Below are 20,993 nucleotides of genomic sequence, written 5' to 3' on the forward strand. Positions count from 1 at the left end.
CGAGCCTATCTGATGCCCAACAATTTGTACCTCCCACCCTCCCAACCCCTAAAATTAGTGCCCCCCACACACACCAGTAACCACTGGTTGTTCTCTAGGTCTGAGAGTCCACTGCTTTTTTTGTTATATTCACTAGTTTGTTGTATTTTTTAGATTCCACATATGATTGACATCATACAGTATTTTGCTTTTTCTTTGTGATTTATTTCACTTATCATAATGCCCTCCAAGTCCATCCATGTTGCTGCGAATGGCAAAATTTCAGTCTTTTGTACAGCTGAGTAGTATTCCTTTTATATATATCACATCTTCTTTATCTATTCATCCAATACTCAGGTTGCTTCTATACCTTGAGAATTGTAAGTAATGCTGCTATGAACATTGGGGTATGTATATCTGTTTGAATTGGTGGTTTTTTCATATATATACCCAGGAATGGAATTGCCAAATCATATGGTAGTTCTATTTTTATTTTTTTGAGAAACTTTCATACTTTTTTCCTCAGTGACTGCATCACTTTACATTCCTACCAATAGTGCAGGAGGGTTCCCTTTTCTCCACATCCTCGCCAACATTTGTTTATTTGTGTTCATTTTGAGAATAGCCATTCTGATAGGTGTGAGGTCGTACCTCATTGTGATTTTGATTTGCATTTCTTGATGATTAGTGATGCTGAGCATATTTTCATGTGCCTGCTGGCACATGGAGATGGAAGAAGAAAAGAAGATACTTTTCTTCTTTAGAAAAGTATCTATTCAGTTCTTCTGCCCATCTTTTAATTGGCTTTTTGTTTCTTTCATATTGAGTTTTATGACCTGTTAATATGTGTTGGATATTAACCCCCTATCAGTCATAGTTTTTGTAAATATCTTTTCCCATCAGTAGGTTGTCTTTTCATTTTGCTGATGGCTACTCCAAAGATCACTTGAAGACAACCTCTTCCCTTCATGCTGAGGACCTGGTTTTGCTGGAGATAAGTGGGGAGTCTGGAGCTCACAGACATGTCCTTTTCCCATTCCATCCAGCCCAATCCCCCCTTTTTTATTGAGTTTCTGCATTTTTACTCAATATCCCTACTTATCCTGCCTAATGGATATTGCATGGTAACATTTCTCCAGCTTTTAAAGTACAGTATTTGGAACTTGGTACTATCACTTTTTAGTTTTATTCTTCAGTGCTTCTCTATATATTTAATCTTTAACCTGGGCTATGTTTGCCTCTAGCAGTGGTTTTCAACCTTAAGAACCAAATCTTGTGTGGAAGCTCAGCATGTAGAACAGAAAAAAAGTGGAGCTCCTCCATGTGAGGGAAGTCCTAGAGCCCGCTTTTATCTTTCTAACAGCCTCTAAGGGGTTCTTTTGAGTCATATCAAAACAGTTTAGTTAAGTCTTGACTTAACAGCTTCTCGTGTTATACTACATAATCATCTAAGATCAGGTAAGGGAGTTCAAATTGCTTTGTGCCAATCTACAGGTATTTTTCTTGAGTACCTACTATGTGGTAGCACTCTACTATGGGAATACAAAAAAAAGGCATCTGGCTCTGCCCTCAGAAATATTATCATCTGATTCATTTTTATCCCCAGATCTAGTGTACATTTGTGGCTTTGGTGAATAGAAGACTCACTTACCTTGTATTTGTTACACATATCAACAAATCAGCCATCAAATTTTGGCCTTTTATTCAACTGCAGAGTCTGCAAAATCCCAGAAATAGGCCATTGGAGAAGTAAGAGGTGGATGGGGTTGGTTACTCTCTTATGACATCCCCTGGTATATTCTCATGGCTATATTCGCGTCTCCACTCAGTGTATGCGTCTTGAGGGAACCAATGGATGATTGTTGTTATTGTTCAGTCATTATGTTGTGTTTGTCTCTATGAGACCCCACAGACTGCTGCACACCTGGCTTCCATGTTGTTCACCATCTCCTGGAGATTGTTCAAACTCATGTACACTGAGTTGGTGATTCTATCCAAACATCTCATCCTGTCATCCCCTTCTCCTGCCTTCTATCTTTCCCAGCATCAGGGTCTTTTCCAATAAGTCAGTTCTTTGCATCAGGTAGCCAAAATATTGGAGCTTCAGCTTCAGCGTCAGCCCTTCTAATGAATATTCAGGGTTGATTTCCTTTAGGATTCACTGGTTTGGTCTCCTTGCTGTCGGGGAGACTCTCAAGAGTCTTTTCTGGCACCACAGTTAGAAAGAATGGAAACTAGCAAACTAGAGGTCACATCTTCCATTTATCCTGTGGATCCAGCCTCACCCGATATGAGTGGAGGATTTGAAGCTCACAATAGTGCCACACCCTTCCTCCTGCAATCTCTTTTTAATGGGGGCCGGAAGAAATGAATCCTGTGAAGCAGAGGCTGATTCCCATTCTGAGCTGGAACCCACCCCAGAGTCCAGCTGGACACTTCTGCGTCCAACCGTCCAACTTGTGGCCAAAAGAGCCTGAGAACTTCTAGAAATCGATCACTTCTTTTGGGGGCCTTTGTTGCTTAGGAGAATAAGTCCAGATTCCTCCAAATGAGTCTGCTGCTTCCAGTAGACGTCTCCATCCCCTTGGCTCTCTTCTTGCCCCACCCCCTTGACCCCTTGACCTAAGGTTGTACATATATTTTTTGACTTTCAATCTCTTTAGCTTCAGGATTCACGACTCAATTACTCCAAGAAATTTTATCCCCTGTTCCCTTCCCTCTCTTCCAGCTATTCATGATGTATTAAGGAGCACCTTCTGTTGACAGCTTACCTCTCTTTTCCATCTCTAATCTCCCAGGAGTCTTTGGGGTCTGTACCACAAACTCTAGCTCCTTATTGCATATAGTGCATGGTGTTTATTGATTTTCTTGTATGTTAGTCTTATCTACTTTAGCATTCCAGTCCCCTATAATGAAAAGGACATCTTTTTTGGGTGTTACTTCTAGAAGGTCTTGTAGGTCTTCATAGAACCATTCAAATTCAGCTTCTTCAGCATTATTGGTCAGGGCATTGTATTAGTGTGATATTGAATGGTTTGCCTTGGAAGTCAAGAAACACCTGGAGTAACAGGCAAATTTAACCTTGGAGTACAGAATGAAGCAGGGCAAAGGCTAACAGAGTTTTGCCAAGAGAATGCACTGATCATAGCGAACACCCTCTTCCAACAACTGAAGAGAAAACTCTACACATGGACATCACCAGATGGTCAACACCGAAATCAGATTGATTCTATTCTTTGCAGCCAAAGATGGAGAAGCCCTATACAATTAGCAAAAACAAGACCAGGAGCTGACTGTGGCTCAGATCATGAACAGCTTATTGCAAAATTCAGACTTAAATTGAAATAGGGAAAACCACTAGACCATTCAGGTATGACCTAAATCAAATCCCTTATGATTATACAGTGGAAGTGAGAAACAGATTCAAGGGATTAGATCTGATAGACAGAGTGCCTGAAGAACTATGGATGGAGGTTCATGACATTGTACAGGAGGCAGTGACCAAGACAATCTCCCCCAAAAAAAGAAACACAAAAAAGCAAAATGGTTGTCTGAGGAGGCTTTACAAATAGCTTTGAAAAGAGAAGTGAAAGGCAAAGGAGAAAAGGAAAGATATACCCATCTGAATGCAGAGTTCCAAAGAATAGCAAGGAGAGATAAGAAAGCCTTCCTCAGTGATCACTGCAAAGAGAGGAAAACAATAGAATGGGAACAACTAGAGATCTCTTCAAGAAAATCAGAGATACCAAGGGAACATTTATGCAAAGATGGGCTCGATAAAGGACAGAAATGGTATGGACCTAACAGAAGCAGAAGATAAAAGGACAGAAATGGTGTGGACCTAACAGAAGTAGAAGATAAAGGACAGAAATGGTATGGACCTAACAGAAGCAGAAGATATAAAGAAGAAGTGGCAAGAATACACAGAAGAACTATATAAAAAAGATCTTCATGACCCAGATGATCACGATGGTGTGATCACTCACCTATAGCCAGACATCCTGGAATGTGAAGTCAAGTGGGCCTTAGGAAGCATCACTATGAACAAAGCTAGTGGAGGTGATGGAATTCCAGTTGAGCTATTTCAAATCCTAAAAGATGATGCTGTGAAAGTGCTGCACTCAATATGCCAGCAAATATGGAAAACTCAGCAGTGGCCACAAGACTGGAAAAGGTCAGTTTTCATTCCAATCCCAAAGAAAGGCAAGGCCAAAGAATGTTCAAACTACTGCACAATTGCACTCATCTCACACGCTAGCAAAGTTATGCTCAAAATTCTCCAAGACAGGCTTCAACAGTATGTGAACCATGAACTTCCAGATGTTCAAGCTGGTTTTAGAAAAGGCAAAGGAACCAGAGATCAAATTGCCAACATCCGCTGGATTATTGAAAAAGCAAGAGAGTTCCAGAAAAACATCTACTTCTGCTTTATTGACTATGCTAAAGCCTTTGACTATGTGAATCACAACAAACTGTGGAAAATTCTTCAAGAGATGAGAATACCAGACCTGTGTCCTTAGAAATCTGTATGCAGGTCAAGAAGCAACAGTTAGAACTGGACATGGAACAACAGACTGGTTCCAAATAGGGAAAGGAGTACATCAAGCTGTATACTTTCACCCTGCTTATTTAACTTATATGCAGAGTACAGCATTTCTCATGATGTAGCACAAGCTGGAATGAACATTACCGGGAGAAATATCAATAACCTCAAATATGCAGATAATACCACCCTTATGGCAGAAAGTGAAAAAGCACTAAAGAGCCTCTTGATGAAAGTGAAAGAGGAGAGTGAAAAAGGTGGCTTAAAACTCAACATTCAGAAAACTAAGATCATGGCATCCTGTCCCATCACTTCATGGAAAATAGATGGGGAAACAATGGAAACAGTGAGAGACTTTATTTTGGGGGTTCCAAAATCACTGCAGATGATGACTGAAGCCATGAAATTAAAAGACACTTGGTCCTTGGAAGGAAAGTTATGACCAACCTAGACAGCATATTTAAAAGCAAAGACATTACTTTGGCAACAAAGGTCCATCTAGTCAAAGCTATGGTTTTTCCAGTGGTCATGTATGGATTTGAGAATTGAACTATCAGGAAAGCTGAGTGCCAAAGAATTGATGCTTTTGAACTGTGGTGTTTAAGAAGACTCTTGAGAGTCCCTTGGACAGCAAGGAGATCCAACCAGTCCATCCTAAAGGAAATCAGTCCTGAATATTCATTGAAAGGACTGATGCTGAAGCTGAAGCTCCAATACTTTGGCCACCTGATGCCAAGAACTGACTGATTTGAAAAGACCCTGATGCTGGGAAAGATTGAAGGTGGGAGGAGAAGGGGAAGACAGAGGATGAGATGGTTGGATGGCATCACTGACTCAATAGACATGAGTCTGAGTAAACTCCAGGAGTTGGTGATGGACAGGGAGGCCTGGCGTGCTGCAGTCCATGGGGTCGCAAAGAGTTGACACGACTGAGCGACTGAACTGAACTTAACTGAGTCTTATCTAGCTCCTTGAAAGCACAGACTTTTGTCTTCTGTTCCTCTCAGAGGCCCCAGGGCTAAATTCAGCACAGGGTAGGAACTCTAGAAATCCAACCTCTAGTACCTCATAGCTCTAGTAGTAGCTACAAGAGGCTTCCCGAGTAGGTCAGTCAATAAAGAATCCACCTGAAATGCAGGACATCCATGTTCCATTCATGGGTTAGGAAGATCCCCTGGAGAAGGAAATGGCAACCCACTTCAGTATTCTTGCCTGGGAAAACCCATGGACAGAGGAGTCTGGTGGGCTACAGTCTATGGGGTCACAAGAGTCAGGCATGACAGAGCGACGAAACCACCACAGTACCTATAAAAGCAGCAGTACTCAGACTTGCAGGGCTCCCTCAGACAGAGGAAAACACAGAGACCCTAGGATCAGTCGGACTAACTATTTTACCCAGCTTTCGGCAGCACTTATTAAGCAATTTGGCTAAAACCAACACATCTTACTAAACTGGATCACTGCACAAATCTGCTTCCCCTCTTAATATTGGCTGATTGCTCACATCTGTGCCACTGGTTTTGGTCCCAGAACTCCATTTTTGCTGTCACGTAGATGATTTCCACATGAATGAGCAAGATCATCCAAGTCTGTGCACCCAGGGGCACGGTCACCAGTTGAGAGTGAACAAACAAGCAGTCGTCAAGATATTCAACAGTAAAATAACATAGACAAGGGACGATAGGACTGTGGCTTTTAATGATTTCACAGACGTGAGTTGAGCTGTTGGCACCTCCCAAAAATGCAGGTTGATCCAATGTTTTCAGTTCAAATAAGTTGGAAGCAGAAGTTTTCAAGTTGTCCTTTGCGATTTATGTCGAGCTTTTCCCATGGAGTTGATCTCAAACATTTCCCCGCCTAGAGACTCATAAATGAACACACCAGATTTATATCTTCAAAGTGACCATGTACCACTCACCAAATGGAAACATTTCCTTTCCAATCTGGGTTCTATGGAACATTTGTTGTTGTTGTTGTTCAGTCACTGAGTCATGTCCAACTCTTTGTAACCCCATGGACTGTAGCACACCAGGCTTCCTTGTCCTTCACTATCTCCAGAGTTTGCTCAAATGCATGTCCATTGAGTTGGTGATGCCATCCAACCATCTCATCCTCTGTCACCCCCTTCTCCTTCTGCCTTCAATCTTTCCCAGCATCAGGGTCTTTTCCAATGAGTTGGCTCTTTGCGTTAGGTAGCCAAAGTATTGGAGCTTCAGCTTCAGCATCAGTCCTTCTGATGAATATTCAGGGTTGATTTCCTTTAGAATTGATTGGTCTCCTTTCAGTCCAAGGGACTGTTAAGAATCTTCTCCAGCACCACAGTTTGAAAGCATCAGTTCTTTGATACTCAGCCTTCTTTATGGTCCAACTCTCACATCTGTACATAACTATTAGAAAAACCATAGCTTTGACTAGATGGGCCTTTGTCGGCAAAGTGATGTCTCTCCTTTATAATATGTTGTTTAGGTTTGTTATAGCTTTTATTCCAAAGAGCAAGCATCTTTTAATTTCACAGCTGCAGTCACCATCTGCAGTGATCTGGGGGCCCAAGAAGATAAAGTCTGTCACTGTCTCCATTTTCCCCATCTATTTGCCATGAAGTGGTGAACATGAACTGGGCACACTGCTTTTCTGTAGTACAGCATATCCACCTGTCCTGTGTGTTTAGTCCCTTGTGGTTTTATAGAACCATGGTTTTCTCTTTCAAAGAGCTATATTCTCTTGGAGAGCTAGCACACACATATGTGAAGTCATTCATTATCTCTACCCAGAAAGGGCATAACCAAGGTCCCAGGACTAAGTAAGATCCCTAGTACTGAGCCAGCCTGTTGTCTTAACTCATCTCTGTTACCCAGTTGAGAGATAACCCCTAGCAAATTTGGCTGGGACATTTTTTGATGATGATTAGAACCCCAGGAAGAAGTAGACACTCCACCTGAAGGAATTGACTGAATAGAGTTAAATGAAGGGTATATTTAAAGCAGGTGCCCCCAACCTCTGGGATCTAATGTGTGATGATCCGAGGTGGAACTGATATAATAATAATAGAAATAAACTATACAAAAAATGTAATGTGTTTCATCCCCTTTACTTCTGGTCCACGGAAAAATGTCTTCGTGAAACCAGTTCCTGGTGCCCAAAAGGTTGGGGACTGCTAATTTAAAGGATGCAAACAGGATTAAGGAAACAGCAGTGGATGCAGAAGTAACCAACACAAAGCTTTTACCACGCCTAGTCCCAAATAGGGAGAGGAGGAATAGTAATACTGGAACTCTAAGACTGGGAGCCATGGACTAGCACTTGTCCAATGGGAACTAATATTGTAGAGAAATATGGCCACGGCCACAAATACTGCCAGGGAGGAAGAGTATAGGAGAAATAAACAACCTGAGCTCTTCCTCTTCCTGGTCTCCCATCTCCTGCTTGTGCCTCCCAGTGACCACATACAGCTGGAAGACAGAGGGAAAGGGAGCCTAGGGGTACCACGTGTAAAGGTCAGCCTCCCAACGCACAGATGTGGGGAAGGTAGAGTGTAGATCTCCAGGGCCAATAGGGATAGCCATCTCATTTGGTAATAAAATGTTGATGACTCTAGTGATGTGCTGTGCTGTGCTAAGTTGCTTCAGTCATGTCGAACTCTTGCAAACCCATGGACTATAGCCCTCCAGACTCCTCTGTCTATGGGATTTTCGAGGCAAGAATACTGAAGTGGTTTGCCATTCCCTTCTTCAGGGGATCTTCCCGACACAGAGATCAACTCCACATCTCTTAGGTCTCCTGCATTGGCAGGTGGGTTCTTTACTGCTAGCACCACCCTGATCACTCTAGTAAGCTGTCTCAATTTCCCCAGTTCAACTAAGACTCATCATCTGAGTCTGCAGAGGCATAACTTGCAATAAACAGCAAGTTTATTGCAAAGATAAGTTTATTGATCACTCCTCTGGACTCTGTGTTCCGTGAGTCCAGCAGTCTAGACTCACAGTGGACCTCTATCTCCTACAAGTAGAACAATAATAATAAAAACAAAACTGAATTCTCCAGAGCATTCTCACAATAAACATTTGTCAAAAGATTGTTTCCTCTAATAATTTGAAAAGTTGATTTTTGAACACATGACATGTTTTCTTCAAATAAGTAAATATATATTATATATATATATGTATGTTTAACCAAATACATATATATATAACCAAATACATATATGTGTATATGTATATACCTATATATATTTATATACATATAGGTATTTGGCTTTAATACATACATATAATATATATTTTATATATATAATATGTATTTGGCTTAAAAAGTGTATGGGTAAGTGGGAGACTACCTTTTGTTGATCTGCCTAGAGTTTTGGTCTTTTAGGTCATCTCTTTGTGCCATACCCAACACATACCTGCTTTTGATTTCCTACACATAGGTAGGAAATACACCAAGTACACTTCCTATACACCAAGAAAGCACAGAATTATTGAATTCAGACACCAACTGTATGTGAATGATTACTGATTCCCCAGCAAAACAACTGCCTCAGTAGTGAGTATGGAGAAAAGGAAAAGATGCAGTTCCCTGGCTGAAGAAATAGCATGACATGAGATAATGACAAAATAAAGTTCCAAGTGTGATTCTTGCTTGTCTTGTTTATTTTTGAGCAAGCGGTGTTCAGGAGAGGTGGTGCTATGGAAACTCCTTCTGCTCTGTTAACCAAAATCCAGCATCATTTCCCATACAGAGCTTCTAATACAGAGAGCCAGGCCAGGCTGCCCGGGTTCCAGTCCATTGTGAGGAATCCCAAGGCCTGGCATGATTCCCTGTTGGTAGCAATTCAGCTGCCAGGCAGCTAAGACCCATCTTAGTGCATCTTTCTACCAAAGGAAGGTAAAGTCACAGCACTCTTTGTAGCCCATCTCTTCATGCTCAATCCCTTTGGTTTCAGCTTGTAAAGCATCAATCCTTTGGGCAGGGGAAACACTGAGCTGTCATCAGCTACCTACACCTGAATATAATGAACAGAGATGGGAGCAGAGGTGATGAGGCAAAGGCAGTGGACAAGGAGCCAGAATTTGGGAGCATCCTTGGCATCTCTCACTGTGGAACTTGTTGGATTAGCTGAGAGTCTAATCCTGTGACTGACTCAATCCCTTCTTTTCTCTTTCATCAGGGCCACCCTGGACAGCCAGGACCCAGAGGCCCACCTGGCCTGGATGGCTGTAATGGAACTCAAGGAGCTGTTGGATTTCCAGGCCCTGATGGCTATTCTGGGCTTCCTGGACCACCTGTAAGCTGCCACATCTTTGTACATTATTTCAATGGTTTTGCTGCCTTCAAGTGTGCCCTCTCTTCTGCTTCTCTGATCTTGTTAAGTATCCATGGGGCAATCACTGAAGCCCTTTGTCCAGTGCAGCACCACAATGTCAAAAGTCTAAAGAATACCAGTTTCAGGGGAGTGTACACATGCTACGCTAGTTAGTTTTTTTTTTTTTTTTTTTAATGATGCTTTTAGAGTTGGCAAGATTATTAAAAAAGACCGTAGTAAATTTTAGAGCAAAGTACATGTTTGGCTATTTGACATTTTCCCACATTAGATGATATTGGGAAATGCAGTACTTGGAAGGCTTACATGGGATCATGGAAGCACTAACAGTGACCCAAAGGGCTTGGCAGGCTTGGTCTCTACCAGTGATTCTTAAGCAGTGGTGATTTTGCATCCTTCCCGAGGACATTTGGCAGTTATTATTGACACTTTTGGACTTCCCTGGTGGCTCCGGTAGTAAAGAATCCGCCTGCAATGCAGGAGTCTCCAGATCGATTTCTGGGTCAGGAAGATCCACTAGAGAAGGGATAGGCTACCCACTCCAGTATTTTCGGGCTTCCCTGGTGGCTCAGTTAGTAAAAAATGAGACCCCAGTTCGATTCCTGGGTCGAGAAGATCTGCTAGAGAAGGGAATTGCTACCCACTCCGTATTCTGGCCTGGAGAACCCCACGGCCTATACAGTCCATGGACTGTGTATTCTATGGACTATACTGGCTTCCCTGGTGGCTCAGATGGTAAAGCATCTGCCTGCAATGCAGGAGACCCGGATTCAATTCCTGAGTCAGGAAGATTCCCTGGAGAAGGAAATGGCAATCCACTCAAGCACTCTTGCCTGGAAAATCCCATGGATGGAGGAGCCTGATAGGCTACAGTCCATGGGGTCGCAAAGAGTCAGACACGACTGAGTGACTTCACTTTCACTTTCATACTGTCCATGGGGTTGCAAAATGTTGGACACGACAGAGTGACTTTCACATCCCATAATATAACTACATATACATATGTAACATTGACACTTTTGGGCTTCCCTGGTGACGCAGCTGATAAAGAATCCACCTGCAATGTGGGAGACCTGGGTTCGAACCCTGGGTTGAGAAGATCCCCTGGAGAAGGGAACATACTGGAACCCACTCCAGTATTCTGGCCTGGAGAATTCCATGGACTGTATAGTCCTTGGGGTCAAAAGAGTCGGACACAACTGAGCAACTTTCACTTTCACTTTCAATGACCCTTTTGGTTCTCACATTTGGGAGCATGCTACTGGTTCAGGACAGCCCCCACCATAACATCAACTTATCATCTGCTCCAAAGTGTCAATAGTCAGAAATAACTGAGAAATACTACTCTACACTGACATAGTTTTCCTCTTGCCATCCTTTCCCCACATCGGAACTCTTGGTTCTGGAATTGATAAGGCATTTATTGGATATTGGTGTCATCACTTTTGATTCATTCCATTCGTCCAGATAGAGCTCAAATATTTGGACCTAAAAGATCTCTAATAGATGCCATGCCCTTACAAGGCTGCTTTTGTGAGTGGCTGGAAAGAGAAAAATAATATATTTCAAACCCATTCTCAACCTCATTTGAAATAATCTAAGTGAATAAGAGCACTGATATGTTTAAATGGAAATTGCACTATCTATTAGACCAATTCCATAGCTACACGAATGACTTGGCATTTTACTGGAAGGGCATTGCTTTCAGTGACCAAGTTGTAGATGTGAATGTACATGTAAGAAGATGGGCCAGACAAAGCACAAACCCCAAATTGGCATAAGGGACTTTCACAACTAAGGACCAAGCCAATATATAGCAGAGAGTCGGGGAGAAAGATGTATTACCAACATAGTATGAGCTATTAGAGTCACAAAGGCCTCCAACCACTGCCATGATAACAGGGCAAGAGAACAAATCACATCTGTGTTAAAACAATGGAAATCTGGAAAAGTAAGGAATCCCAGCTCCCAAGAGGGAGAAAAGAAATCTTGAAGTAATAAACAGCCCCTGGCAGCCAAAGGACCAGGGTAAAACCCAATCCTGTCCCTACACCTTCCTTTAAGCCTAAATAGGAACATGGTTGTGGATTTTTAGTAAGCTGAACCTTACTAACCCTACTGAACACTGGATAGATAGCCTTCATAATTTATTTGATGAAAGTAGTGGCCACAAGCATAAGGGAAAATAGAAATGTTAGGAAAGAAACAGTTTGTGCTTTGGGAACCACATGGTACGTTTATTATACCTATGGACCTTGAACTCGGGAATCCATCATTCAATCAATGCTTCTGTCCCCAAAGTTTAGGCCTACCCCCAACACTAATCCCAACTTCCATTTAGGTATCGGGACATTGATTTTCCCCAGGAGGTCAACATCTAGCAGATATTAGCTGGTGTCTGCCACTGAGACATTAAAAACTCTGGCTGATTAGACAGGTTGGGCATACTTTGAATAGTTTTCCATGTTGACAGTGAGACACACCTGCTGCTTAGATATCAAAGCTGAAGTTGTATAGTAAAAGCACAAGATGGAGATGGTTATGTAAAGCAGGGATCTGTAAACTGGCCCACATTACCTTTGTCCTGTGGTTTCTTTTTCCACTTTTTAAAAGATTGTGAAGAAAAACAGAATACAGGACAGAGCTCAGATATGACCCCCAAAGTATATATTATTTACTCTCTGGCTCTCTACAGAAAAAGTCCACTAACCTCTGTCCTAGACAAAGTTCCCATCAGTGACTTATACCTGTGACATATGGAGCAGGTGAGCTATAGGCTTATAAGAGACATGTGTATTTTATGTGGATGTTCAGATTGGTTCTCTGAATAGATTCAAAATCTATGTTCTAATTCCTTAACAAACCTCTGACTTGGAGGCTGGGGAACAGGCATATAGCTTTGAGACACAGCACCTGTTCATGGGCTGAACTTTGTCTGCCTATCGCTGCTATAGAATATACCACATGGTTTCAGGCTTTTATTTTTCCATATGATCAGATCATACTATTAATACCGTGTGTGTGCGTGCGTGCATGCGCGCGCGTGCACATTACTTCACAAATTTTTCTTATTTTACGCAGGGGCTTCCTGGTCAGAAAGGCTCTAAAGGTGAACCTGTCCTTGCCCAAGGTAGTTTCAAAGGAATGAAGGTAAGAGCCTTTTAGGCAGACAGCTGAGTAGGCTATAAGCTGAGTTCCCCCAGGATGGAGCACCGCATCCAATGAAAACATTTCTGGAACTAGCATCTGCATCTCTATTTAAGGAACAGACCAAGCTGGATTTAAAAAGGATCTGGAACTTTTTGTGGTGGAAACATTGACAGAAATGTTTGCAACCATATTGTCAAAGAGATTTGCTTTGTCAGAGCAAGACCAAAAATAGGGGACAAATCAGCAAACAGTGTGCATGGGTGTCGTTTTCCTTGACAGGCCGAGATACTTCCTGAAGGCAGATGCCTTTGTTCTACTCCAGAATCCTTGATGTCTGCATACCTTGGTTTGAAGCCATGTGTGTCTCTACCCATCTTAGCTTGGCCACCAGTCCAGGATCATAGCTCTGCCCTTTTCTCTATCTGCATACCAGCCCGTCACCCTTGCTGGGCCCCTGGCTGTCGGCAAAAATTGTCCATCAACTCTGTAGCTGGTTGGAAACTTTCATCTCTTCCTAGAATTGACAAGAACCTTCTGTATTCGTGTGGCTCTATACTTGGTGTAGGCTGCCTAGTATCCTGTGGGCCTTCAGTAAATTCTGGTGTCAGAGGATCGATCCTAATCCCTTGCAGAGTGGGATAGGAGCCCATCATTTCCCTGGGAGCAGACAGGAACCTATTGTAAGTCCAACATGGGAGAGGAAGACGTACCCAAGCTCGCTTAGCTGGAGATGGTACCTTTCTGCCCTCTACCCATGCACAGAGCTGGAGCCGGTATCTCCAGCTCTTTAGAAGGCAGTGATGGGTGTACATAGCTGGGAAATGAAGAATGTAAAGGGTTTGGGGTTTTGATGATAGTGGGAATGGCATGTTAGACTTGGAAAGGACTTTACTTTTATTTTTTATAAAGAAAAACTTTCTTTTCAGCATAAGAAGCACACAGAAACACACACAGTACACACCAACAGAAGTTTAAAAAGTGCACTATGCATCTTTGACTGCCAATTCACAGTTCAAAAGATACTGCCTTTTAAATATATAATATTAAAAAAAAAAAAGAAGAAAAAATATAATAAAAATCACTGATTTAATAATGCAGCACATTGGAACCTACCTGCAGCTTCTGAAAACCAAAGAGCAGCCCATCTTGGGAAGCTCCTGTTTGGGAGAGGGATGGCCTGTACCTGCATTTTGTTGCAAAGAGCTCAGGACACCAAAAGAGGAAAACAGGGTGGCCTAGGTGGTAATAAAAGCTCTACTGAACAGGAGAACAATTGTGTGATGGGGGAACAGGAGAGGAACTGGGCTGCTCTCCAGAGAGAACCTCATGATTCTCGAATTCATGTGGCTCATTTTACAGATAGAAAGACTGAGGTGGCCCGAGGCTCTGTGACTTGCTCACAGGCATAAGCCAGCTTCCCAAAGAGCTAAAACCCAGGCAGTACTCTTCCCAGGTTGCAGAGAGCCAATTTTTTACTATAAGCTAAGTGGGGTAAGACTAGCAGGTATCCACATATGGCCACTGTTGTAGCAAACACTGATTAAGTGGTTTTGTCAAAAATCAAAGAGACCCTGGACCCAGTGGAACACAGTAATTTCCACAGGATGGTTATATTACAGATTCATATGGTGACTTAAGATGCTGTAAGGTAATTAAAATGTAATCAGAGACTATATGCTCTGTTGATTCTCCCTTGAAATGTCTGATTTGCCTTGTATACATATGGGCACAGATTCTCTGGGGATGAAGGTGCACAGCAAGGTAGCTTTGCTTTCTTCCAAAAAGAGCAGGAAAATCACCAGCCCACAGAAGCAGTCTCTAATTGATAAGTTCCTAGCAAAGTTGGAAATTAATTAATTCAAGTAAAGAATGAAATCCTGTTCAATCAAGGTTATAATATTTTTCTTCTAGAGTCTAGATTTTTCATAGAAAAAAAGAAATGGTTGATTATGTCTGATGCATGCATTATTTAAAACACAAGACCTTGACAGAGGAGGCTCAAGCTTCAGCCATGCATTTTTATGCCCGTGCATCTTAGGTCAGTTATGTGTAAAATACCACAAGCTTAATTTATTCATCTCTTCAATGTCCTGCCTTTGTCTGTTACTCAGGGGGAGCCTGGGCTGCCCGGACTGGATGGAATCACTGTAAGTTGTTACCTATGTGTTGAGCTCTCAGTGTTTGCTTAATAGTTACTGATAACCCCTTTTCATTCCTCTCCATGATGTTTGAAGGTCTTCGTAAACCTTCAAGGAAAATCCAGAGGGTTGGAGTAAAACCGATCAGTCTATTGACATTTTCAAAATAAGAATGTACTAAAGGGATGGACTATCCACCTCCAGTGACACGGCACCAGGCTTTCAGACCTCTCGGCCAGGGACCTACATCTCACCCAGGGATGATCAGGAAAGAATCTTGCCTTTCACTGCACAACCATTTGCTAAGTTTTCTGTGTGTTCAGAGGGCTATAGGTAAAACAAAAGAAGTAAAACACTCTCCTTTTAAAAGGTAGTCCATAGAGAAATTCCTTTTAGGGATTCAATAATAGTGAGTCCATGAAAGGCCATGAGGTGTAGTAATAAGAGCTTTGTTTTACCTTGATTTTCCACATTGTCACCACTTGCCTTTGAAGTAGCTTAAAAAAGGCCCCTTCTCTCTTCCTCTTTTCCTGTCTCAGGCTTCCTTCCTTTCTTCTTCCATTCCAGAACAGATATTGAGCTCCTACCATCAGCAAAGGGCCATGAGTGATTTCTGAGACAATGCAGACACAGTCTCTGCACACACACACACACACACACACAGCCACCTCCCACCCCCAGGATGTGAAAAACTAGTAGGAGTGTGGAGTAAAAATTCCACAACAGCGTCAAAGAAAGGGATGCTATCCACCTAAGGCTACATCACTAAAAGAAGGTAGCCTCTAAGAAATGTGAGTGATATTTAGGCTGGCTGGCAATGGGAGGACACTTCCTAAACAGAGAGAGTATGTGAGAAAAGGTGGGCAATAAGCAAGATCTGTGCAGGCATACCTGTAAACAGAGATGAATGAAGACCAAGAGCACAGAGGTCTCCTAAAGTGGAACAGCATTGGCTTAGATCGTGGGTTAACTACATTTGTGGAAGAACATCCAGTGTATTTGCTCCATAACTTCTCCTGGAGATGCATTTCCCTGCCCTCAAAGATACAGTGTTTGTCTGCATATCCAGACATGATAAATAAACCACTTAGCTTTAGGGAGGGAGGGTTCATGGCTGGATAAGAGATTTGTGGTCAGTAAGGAGGCCAAAGGTTATTAGTTATTGTCAGAGCAATGTTCTACTCTCATATATTCCTGGGGAACCTGTGAACCCCTACTCTCTCTCCCTCCTAAGTCTTGATTTCACTTAATCTCTCCATCCTTCACCTAAGCACAATCACCTTGTCACTTATCATTAAACTTATCACTTATCATTAAAACTGGGGAGCATACCATCTTTCCCCATACCATCTTTCTCTTCAGATTTCATTCTCTCACTTTTAATATTGTCATCATACAGTTCAAAATATTTTCTAGTTTTCCTTCTAATTTTTTTTTGACCCATGGGGATTCATGGTGGTTAATTTCCAAATATTTGGTGACTTTCCAGATATCTTTCTGTTATTGGTTTCTAGTCTGATTTTATTGCAGTTAGAGGGTACCCTCTGGATAGTTCCATGCTTTTAAATTTGTTGAGGTTTATTTTATGGCCCCACTTATGGAATTATCTTGGTGAATATTCCATATGTACTTGAAAAGAGTATGTATTGAGCTGGTTGAGAGTATAGTGATATAAAAAATATGCATTAGGTCTAAGTAGTTAATAATGTGCTTTGGATCTTCTTTTTCCTCACTTTTTTGTTCAGTTGTTCTATTACTTACTGAAGGAGGGATGTTCATATCTCCATCTAGAATCATGAACTTATCTATTTCTCCTTACAGTTCCATCAGTCTTTGCTTTGTGTATTTTGAAGCTCACTATTAGGTGTATGCACAACTAAGATTTTTATATCTTCTTGATGAATTGAACTATGTTACTGTTACAAAGTGCCCCCTCTTTATCCCTAGTAACATTCTTTGTCTCGAAGTCTACTTTATTTGATAGTTATATAACAGTTTTTTTCTTTTTTAAGTTTTTGGCTTTTTCATAACTTTAATATGAAAATTTTCAAATAGAGAGCACAGTTGAACCAAGTTTGCAGTGAATAGTGTACCATTAGTACTTTACCTGCTTTATCACACTCCCATCCATTAATCCGTCTTAGTTTTGCTGCATTTCAAAGTTAACTGCAGACAATAATACTCCTACCCCTAAATACTAAATACTACAGCATGGCTATCATTAGCTAGGCTTCGAAATTTGTTTACAGTTTTTCCTTTCCTGTAAAATTTACGTATAATGAAATACACAAATCTTAAATGTGCATTTGCTGCATTTTTACAAATAAACATTTCTGTGCAATTCAACCCCTCCTAAGGTGTAGACCATTCCCATCACCTCAGAAAGTTCTCACCTGGGAACTTGCCTGGTGGTCCAGTGATTAAGACTCCACCTTGCAATGCAGGGGGTGTGGATTTAATCCCTCGTCGAGGAGCTAAGATCCCACATACCCCATGGCCAAAAAAACAAAACAGAAAACAGAAGCAATATTGGAACAAATTCAATAAAGACTTTAAAAATGGTCCATGTCAAAAAAATCTTGAAAAAATAGAGAAAGTTCTCTCCTGCTCCTTCCCAGTCAGCCCACATCAAAGGCAATCACTGTTCTGATTTTTTTCTATCATAGATAAGGTTTTCCTATTCTAGAACTTCATACAAAGAGAGTAATATATATGTAGGCTTTGGGGTCTGGCTTCTTTCACTTAGAACAGAACTTTTGAGATTCATTCTCTTTGTTTCATATATCAATAATTTGTTACTTTATATTGTTGAGTACTTATTCCACTATATAGATGTATTGGGTTTTTTAATCAGTTATTCTATCACTGGACACCTGGGACATTTACAATTTTTAAAAGATTTTATTGAAGCATAGTTGATTTATAATGTTGTATTAATTTCTGCTGTATAGCAAGGTGACTCAGATATATATATATATATATATATATATACACACACATATATATATACACACACATTATTTTTCATATTTCTTTTCCATTATGGTTTGTCACAGGATGTTGAATATAGTTCCCAATGCTATACAGTAGGACCTTGTTGTTTATCCAGCCTGTATATAACACTCTGCATCTCCTAATCCCAAACTCCCAGTCCATCCCTCCCCTACCCCCTCCTCCTTGGCAACCCCAGGTTTGTTCTCTGTATCTGTAAGTCTGTTTCTGTTTCATAGATGTGCTGATTTGTGTTGTGTTTTAGATTCCACATATAAGTGGTATCATATAGTACCTGTCTTCCTCTGACTGACTTCACTTAGTCTGATAATCTCTAGGTCCATCCACGTTGCTGCAAATGGCATTATTTCAATTTTATGGCTGAGTAATATTCCATGATATTAATATACCACAACTTGTTTATCCATTCATCTGACATTTCCACTTTTTAAGTATTCTGAATAAAGCTGTTATGAACATTCTTGTGTGATTCTTATGTGTATGTTTTTCCTGAGAAACTGTCTTACTTCTTTGACTTTGGTAAAAACTTTGCTCTCTAGGGCCCACAAGGAGCACCCGGATCTCCAGGAGCTGTAGGACCCAGAGGACCACCAGGATTGCAAGTAAGACTGGCCTAAATCTACCATGTGATCACAGCATTTGCATGAATGCTTTCCCCTGGATTAAAAGCCTATGTAAATGTAGGCCTTCCTAGCAGAGAAAGGCAGTTTCCGTTCTTGGAGGTTTAAGTGAAGCATGTTCTTATAAGGAGCTATTTGTAACCTGTATTTATCAAAATCTCTGACCATCTACTCTGGGCCTCCAAAGTCTCCTAGTCTAGCTCAACCTAAAGTATAGCCCAAGGATGGCTAATACCCAGCACATCTATTGTGACCTTCCATTCCCCTCATCCATGATAGACATTGCTAATTAATCATACCACCAGCATCATCACCCACCCTCAGCACAGAAGCAACTTAAAAATCTTTCTCAACACTTCACCTTGGAGAGCTCTTCCCACATACCTATTTGCCATCACTGGTTCTAGGAAGAACATAGCCAGTTAGCTGTGTGGTACCCAGAAAGCCTCTCTCCAGTATGTGAAAACCCACCCCTGATTAGTTTGATTTACTTTCACCAAAAGTCATCATTTAAAACTGTCGGGCCTAATGGGAAGAATGACACATGAAGTCAGTACCTTAGCATGACTGTGGTTATCAGGTCAACTGGGGAAATTTCAAAGGAGATTAAAAAAAAAAAAAAGGAACTCTGGGGAGAAGGAGCTAGAATCTGCTATACCAAAACAGGGCCACACCATGCCGGTAGGGGACTTACCCTCAGTGACTCTCAACATGACTAGGTTCTTTGGGGCTGAAACTAACAAGAGTTAACTCTTTCTTTTCTCTTTTAATCCAGGGTCCTCCTGGCCCCCCTGGTTTCCCTGGTCCTGATGTAAGTATACTTTGTCTTGGGGCATTTGACTTCCTACCACTAAGTACGCTAGTTTCCCCAGAGATATTTCTTGTCTGGTTAAACATACTCTGGTTAAAAAAAAAAAAAAAAAAAAACCTGCATTCCAATTTAAGTTCCTGGAACTTATTTAGTAATTGATTTTGTTTTTCTTCCCTACATCCCTGTGCCCCAGGGGAATATGGGGTTAGGTTTCCAAGGAGAGAAAGGAGTCAAGGTAAATAGATTTTGGAACATACACTGCTTTCCATGTGCTTCCAGAAATGTCTAGTTGCACACGTGTGCCTGCTTGTGTTGGGGGCTTTGGCTCTTTACCTTGGAAAGTGAGCATTTCCCATCCCTCATGAGTCCTCTGGTGGGTTTCCTTGAGGGCTGCATGTGCACACATAGGCTTGTGTAGTCTTTTTCCTTCCAAATATTGTAGTCTTCCCGCTTCCTACTGTGAAGTGTACATGTCTGATGAATGTACTCTCTTGAAATTTATTTTATCTTCCTTCCACCTGGGTATGTCCCTACTGATTTGTATTATATTGTGCCATTTTCTCTTTCCTTTTCTCTGCTTCTCTTCTCTCCATCCTTCCTCCTTCTCTTTCTTCTCTCCCTCCATCTCCCCCTTCTCTCCTTCTTAACCCTCTCCTATCATTCCCTTTTATTTTCCTTCCCTCATTCTCCTACTAATATTTCCCTCTATAGAAACTGTAAAGTCATTTAAGAGCCTCAAGGGAGACTGGGAGCTTGCCCTCCCCTTCCTTGGTGGCTGCCTCTTGTAGACTGCACTGTTTCAGGGAGCAAATCCAGTCTTCAGTGTTCCAACACAGACCTTACTGCCTCTGCTTGTGCTCTTGGCAAAGACTGGACCAATTAGATTCTGATCACTGTTGCCAAGAGGTTGCCATTCACCTTGCTCAAACCCTTTTTTGGCTTTCTTCTAAACACCCTTTCATGCATGACCATGGAAACCGTGAACCTGCTGTTTCCTTTCATCCATCTTGCTTCCTCCCTCTGCAGTGCTGGTACAGAATGCATTTGGTCAGGCTTATAATTCTTTTCACCTCTTGGAACTGATAGTTTTGGTTCCTCATTGCTGCAAGGGTGAGAGTGAAGAAGCTAAAGTCACGGACAGTTTATTTGTGAATTATATCTGGAGGACAAACCTATCCTCAGGAGAAATGGTCTGTGTGGTGTCTGCTTTGCTTAATGTTTCGTTTGATCTTACAGGGAGATGTTGGCCTGCCTGGTCCTGCAGGACCCCCACCATCTACTGGAGAACTGGAATTCATGGGATTTCCCAAAGGGAAGAAAGGATCCAAGGTAGTGAACATTTAAGAACAAGTTAATAAGTCTTTCCCTATTAATACTAGAGTTCAACTCTAATAACCAGACTATACTAAGATAGAAGGTTCTG

At 41.5% G+C, this 20,993-nt stretch overlaps 1 protein-coding gene across 2 annotated transcripts in view; it reads left to right on the forward strand.

Moving 5' to 3' along the window:
- The window catches only part of COL4A6 (collagen type IV alpha 6 chain), a 337,616-nt gene that overhangs the window by 267,108 nt on the left and 49,515 nt on the right, over positions 1–20,993 (forward strand). For both annotated transcript variants that reach the window (XM_027534988.1, XM_027534989.1), the window contains exons 6-12: positions 9,687–9,803; positions 12,921–12,989; positions 15,101–15,136; positions 18,679–18,741; positions 19,535–19,570; positions 19,764–19,805; positions 20,807–20,899. In XM_027534988.1, coding sequence (XP_027390789.1) covers positions 9,687–9,803; positions 12,921–12,989; positions 15,101–15,136; positions 18,679–18,741; positions 19,535–19,570; positions 19,764–19,805; positions 20,807–20,899 — 456 coding nt within the window. The remainder of the gene's footprint in view (positions 1–9,686; positions 9,804–12,920; positions 12,990–15,100; positions 15,137–18,678; positions 18,742–19,534; positions 19,571–19,763; positions 19,806–20,806; positions 20,900–20,993) is intronic.

The sequence above is a fragment of the Bos indicus x Bos taurus genome, chromosome X (genome assembly GCF_003369695.1).
Source record: "Bos indicus x Bos taurus breed Angus x Brahman F1 hybrid chromosome X, Bos_hybrid_MaternalHap_v2.0, whole genome shotgun sequence".
Lineage (NCBI taxonomy): Eukaryota > Metazoa > Chordata > Mammalia > Artiodactyla > Bovidae > Bos > Bos indicus x Bos taurus.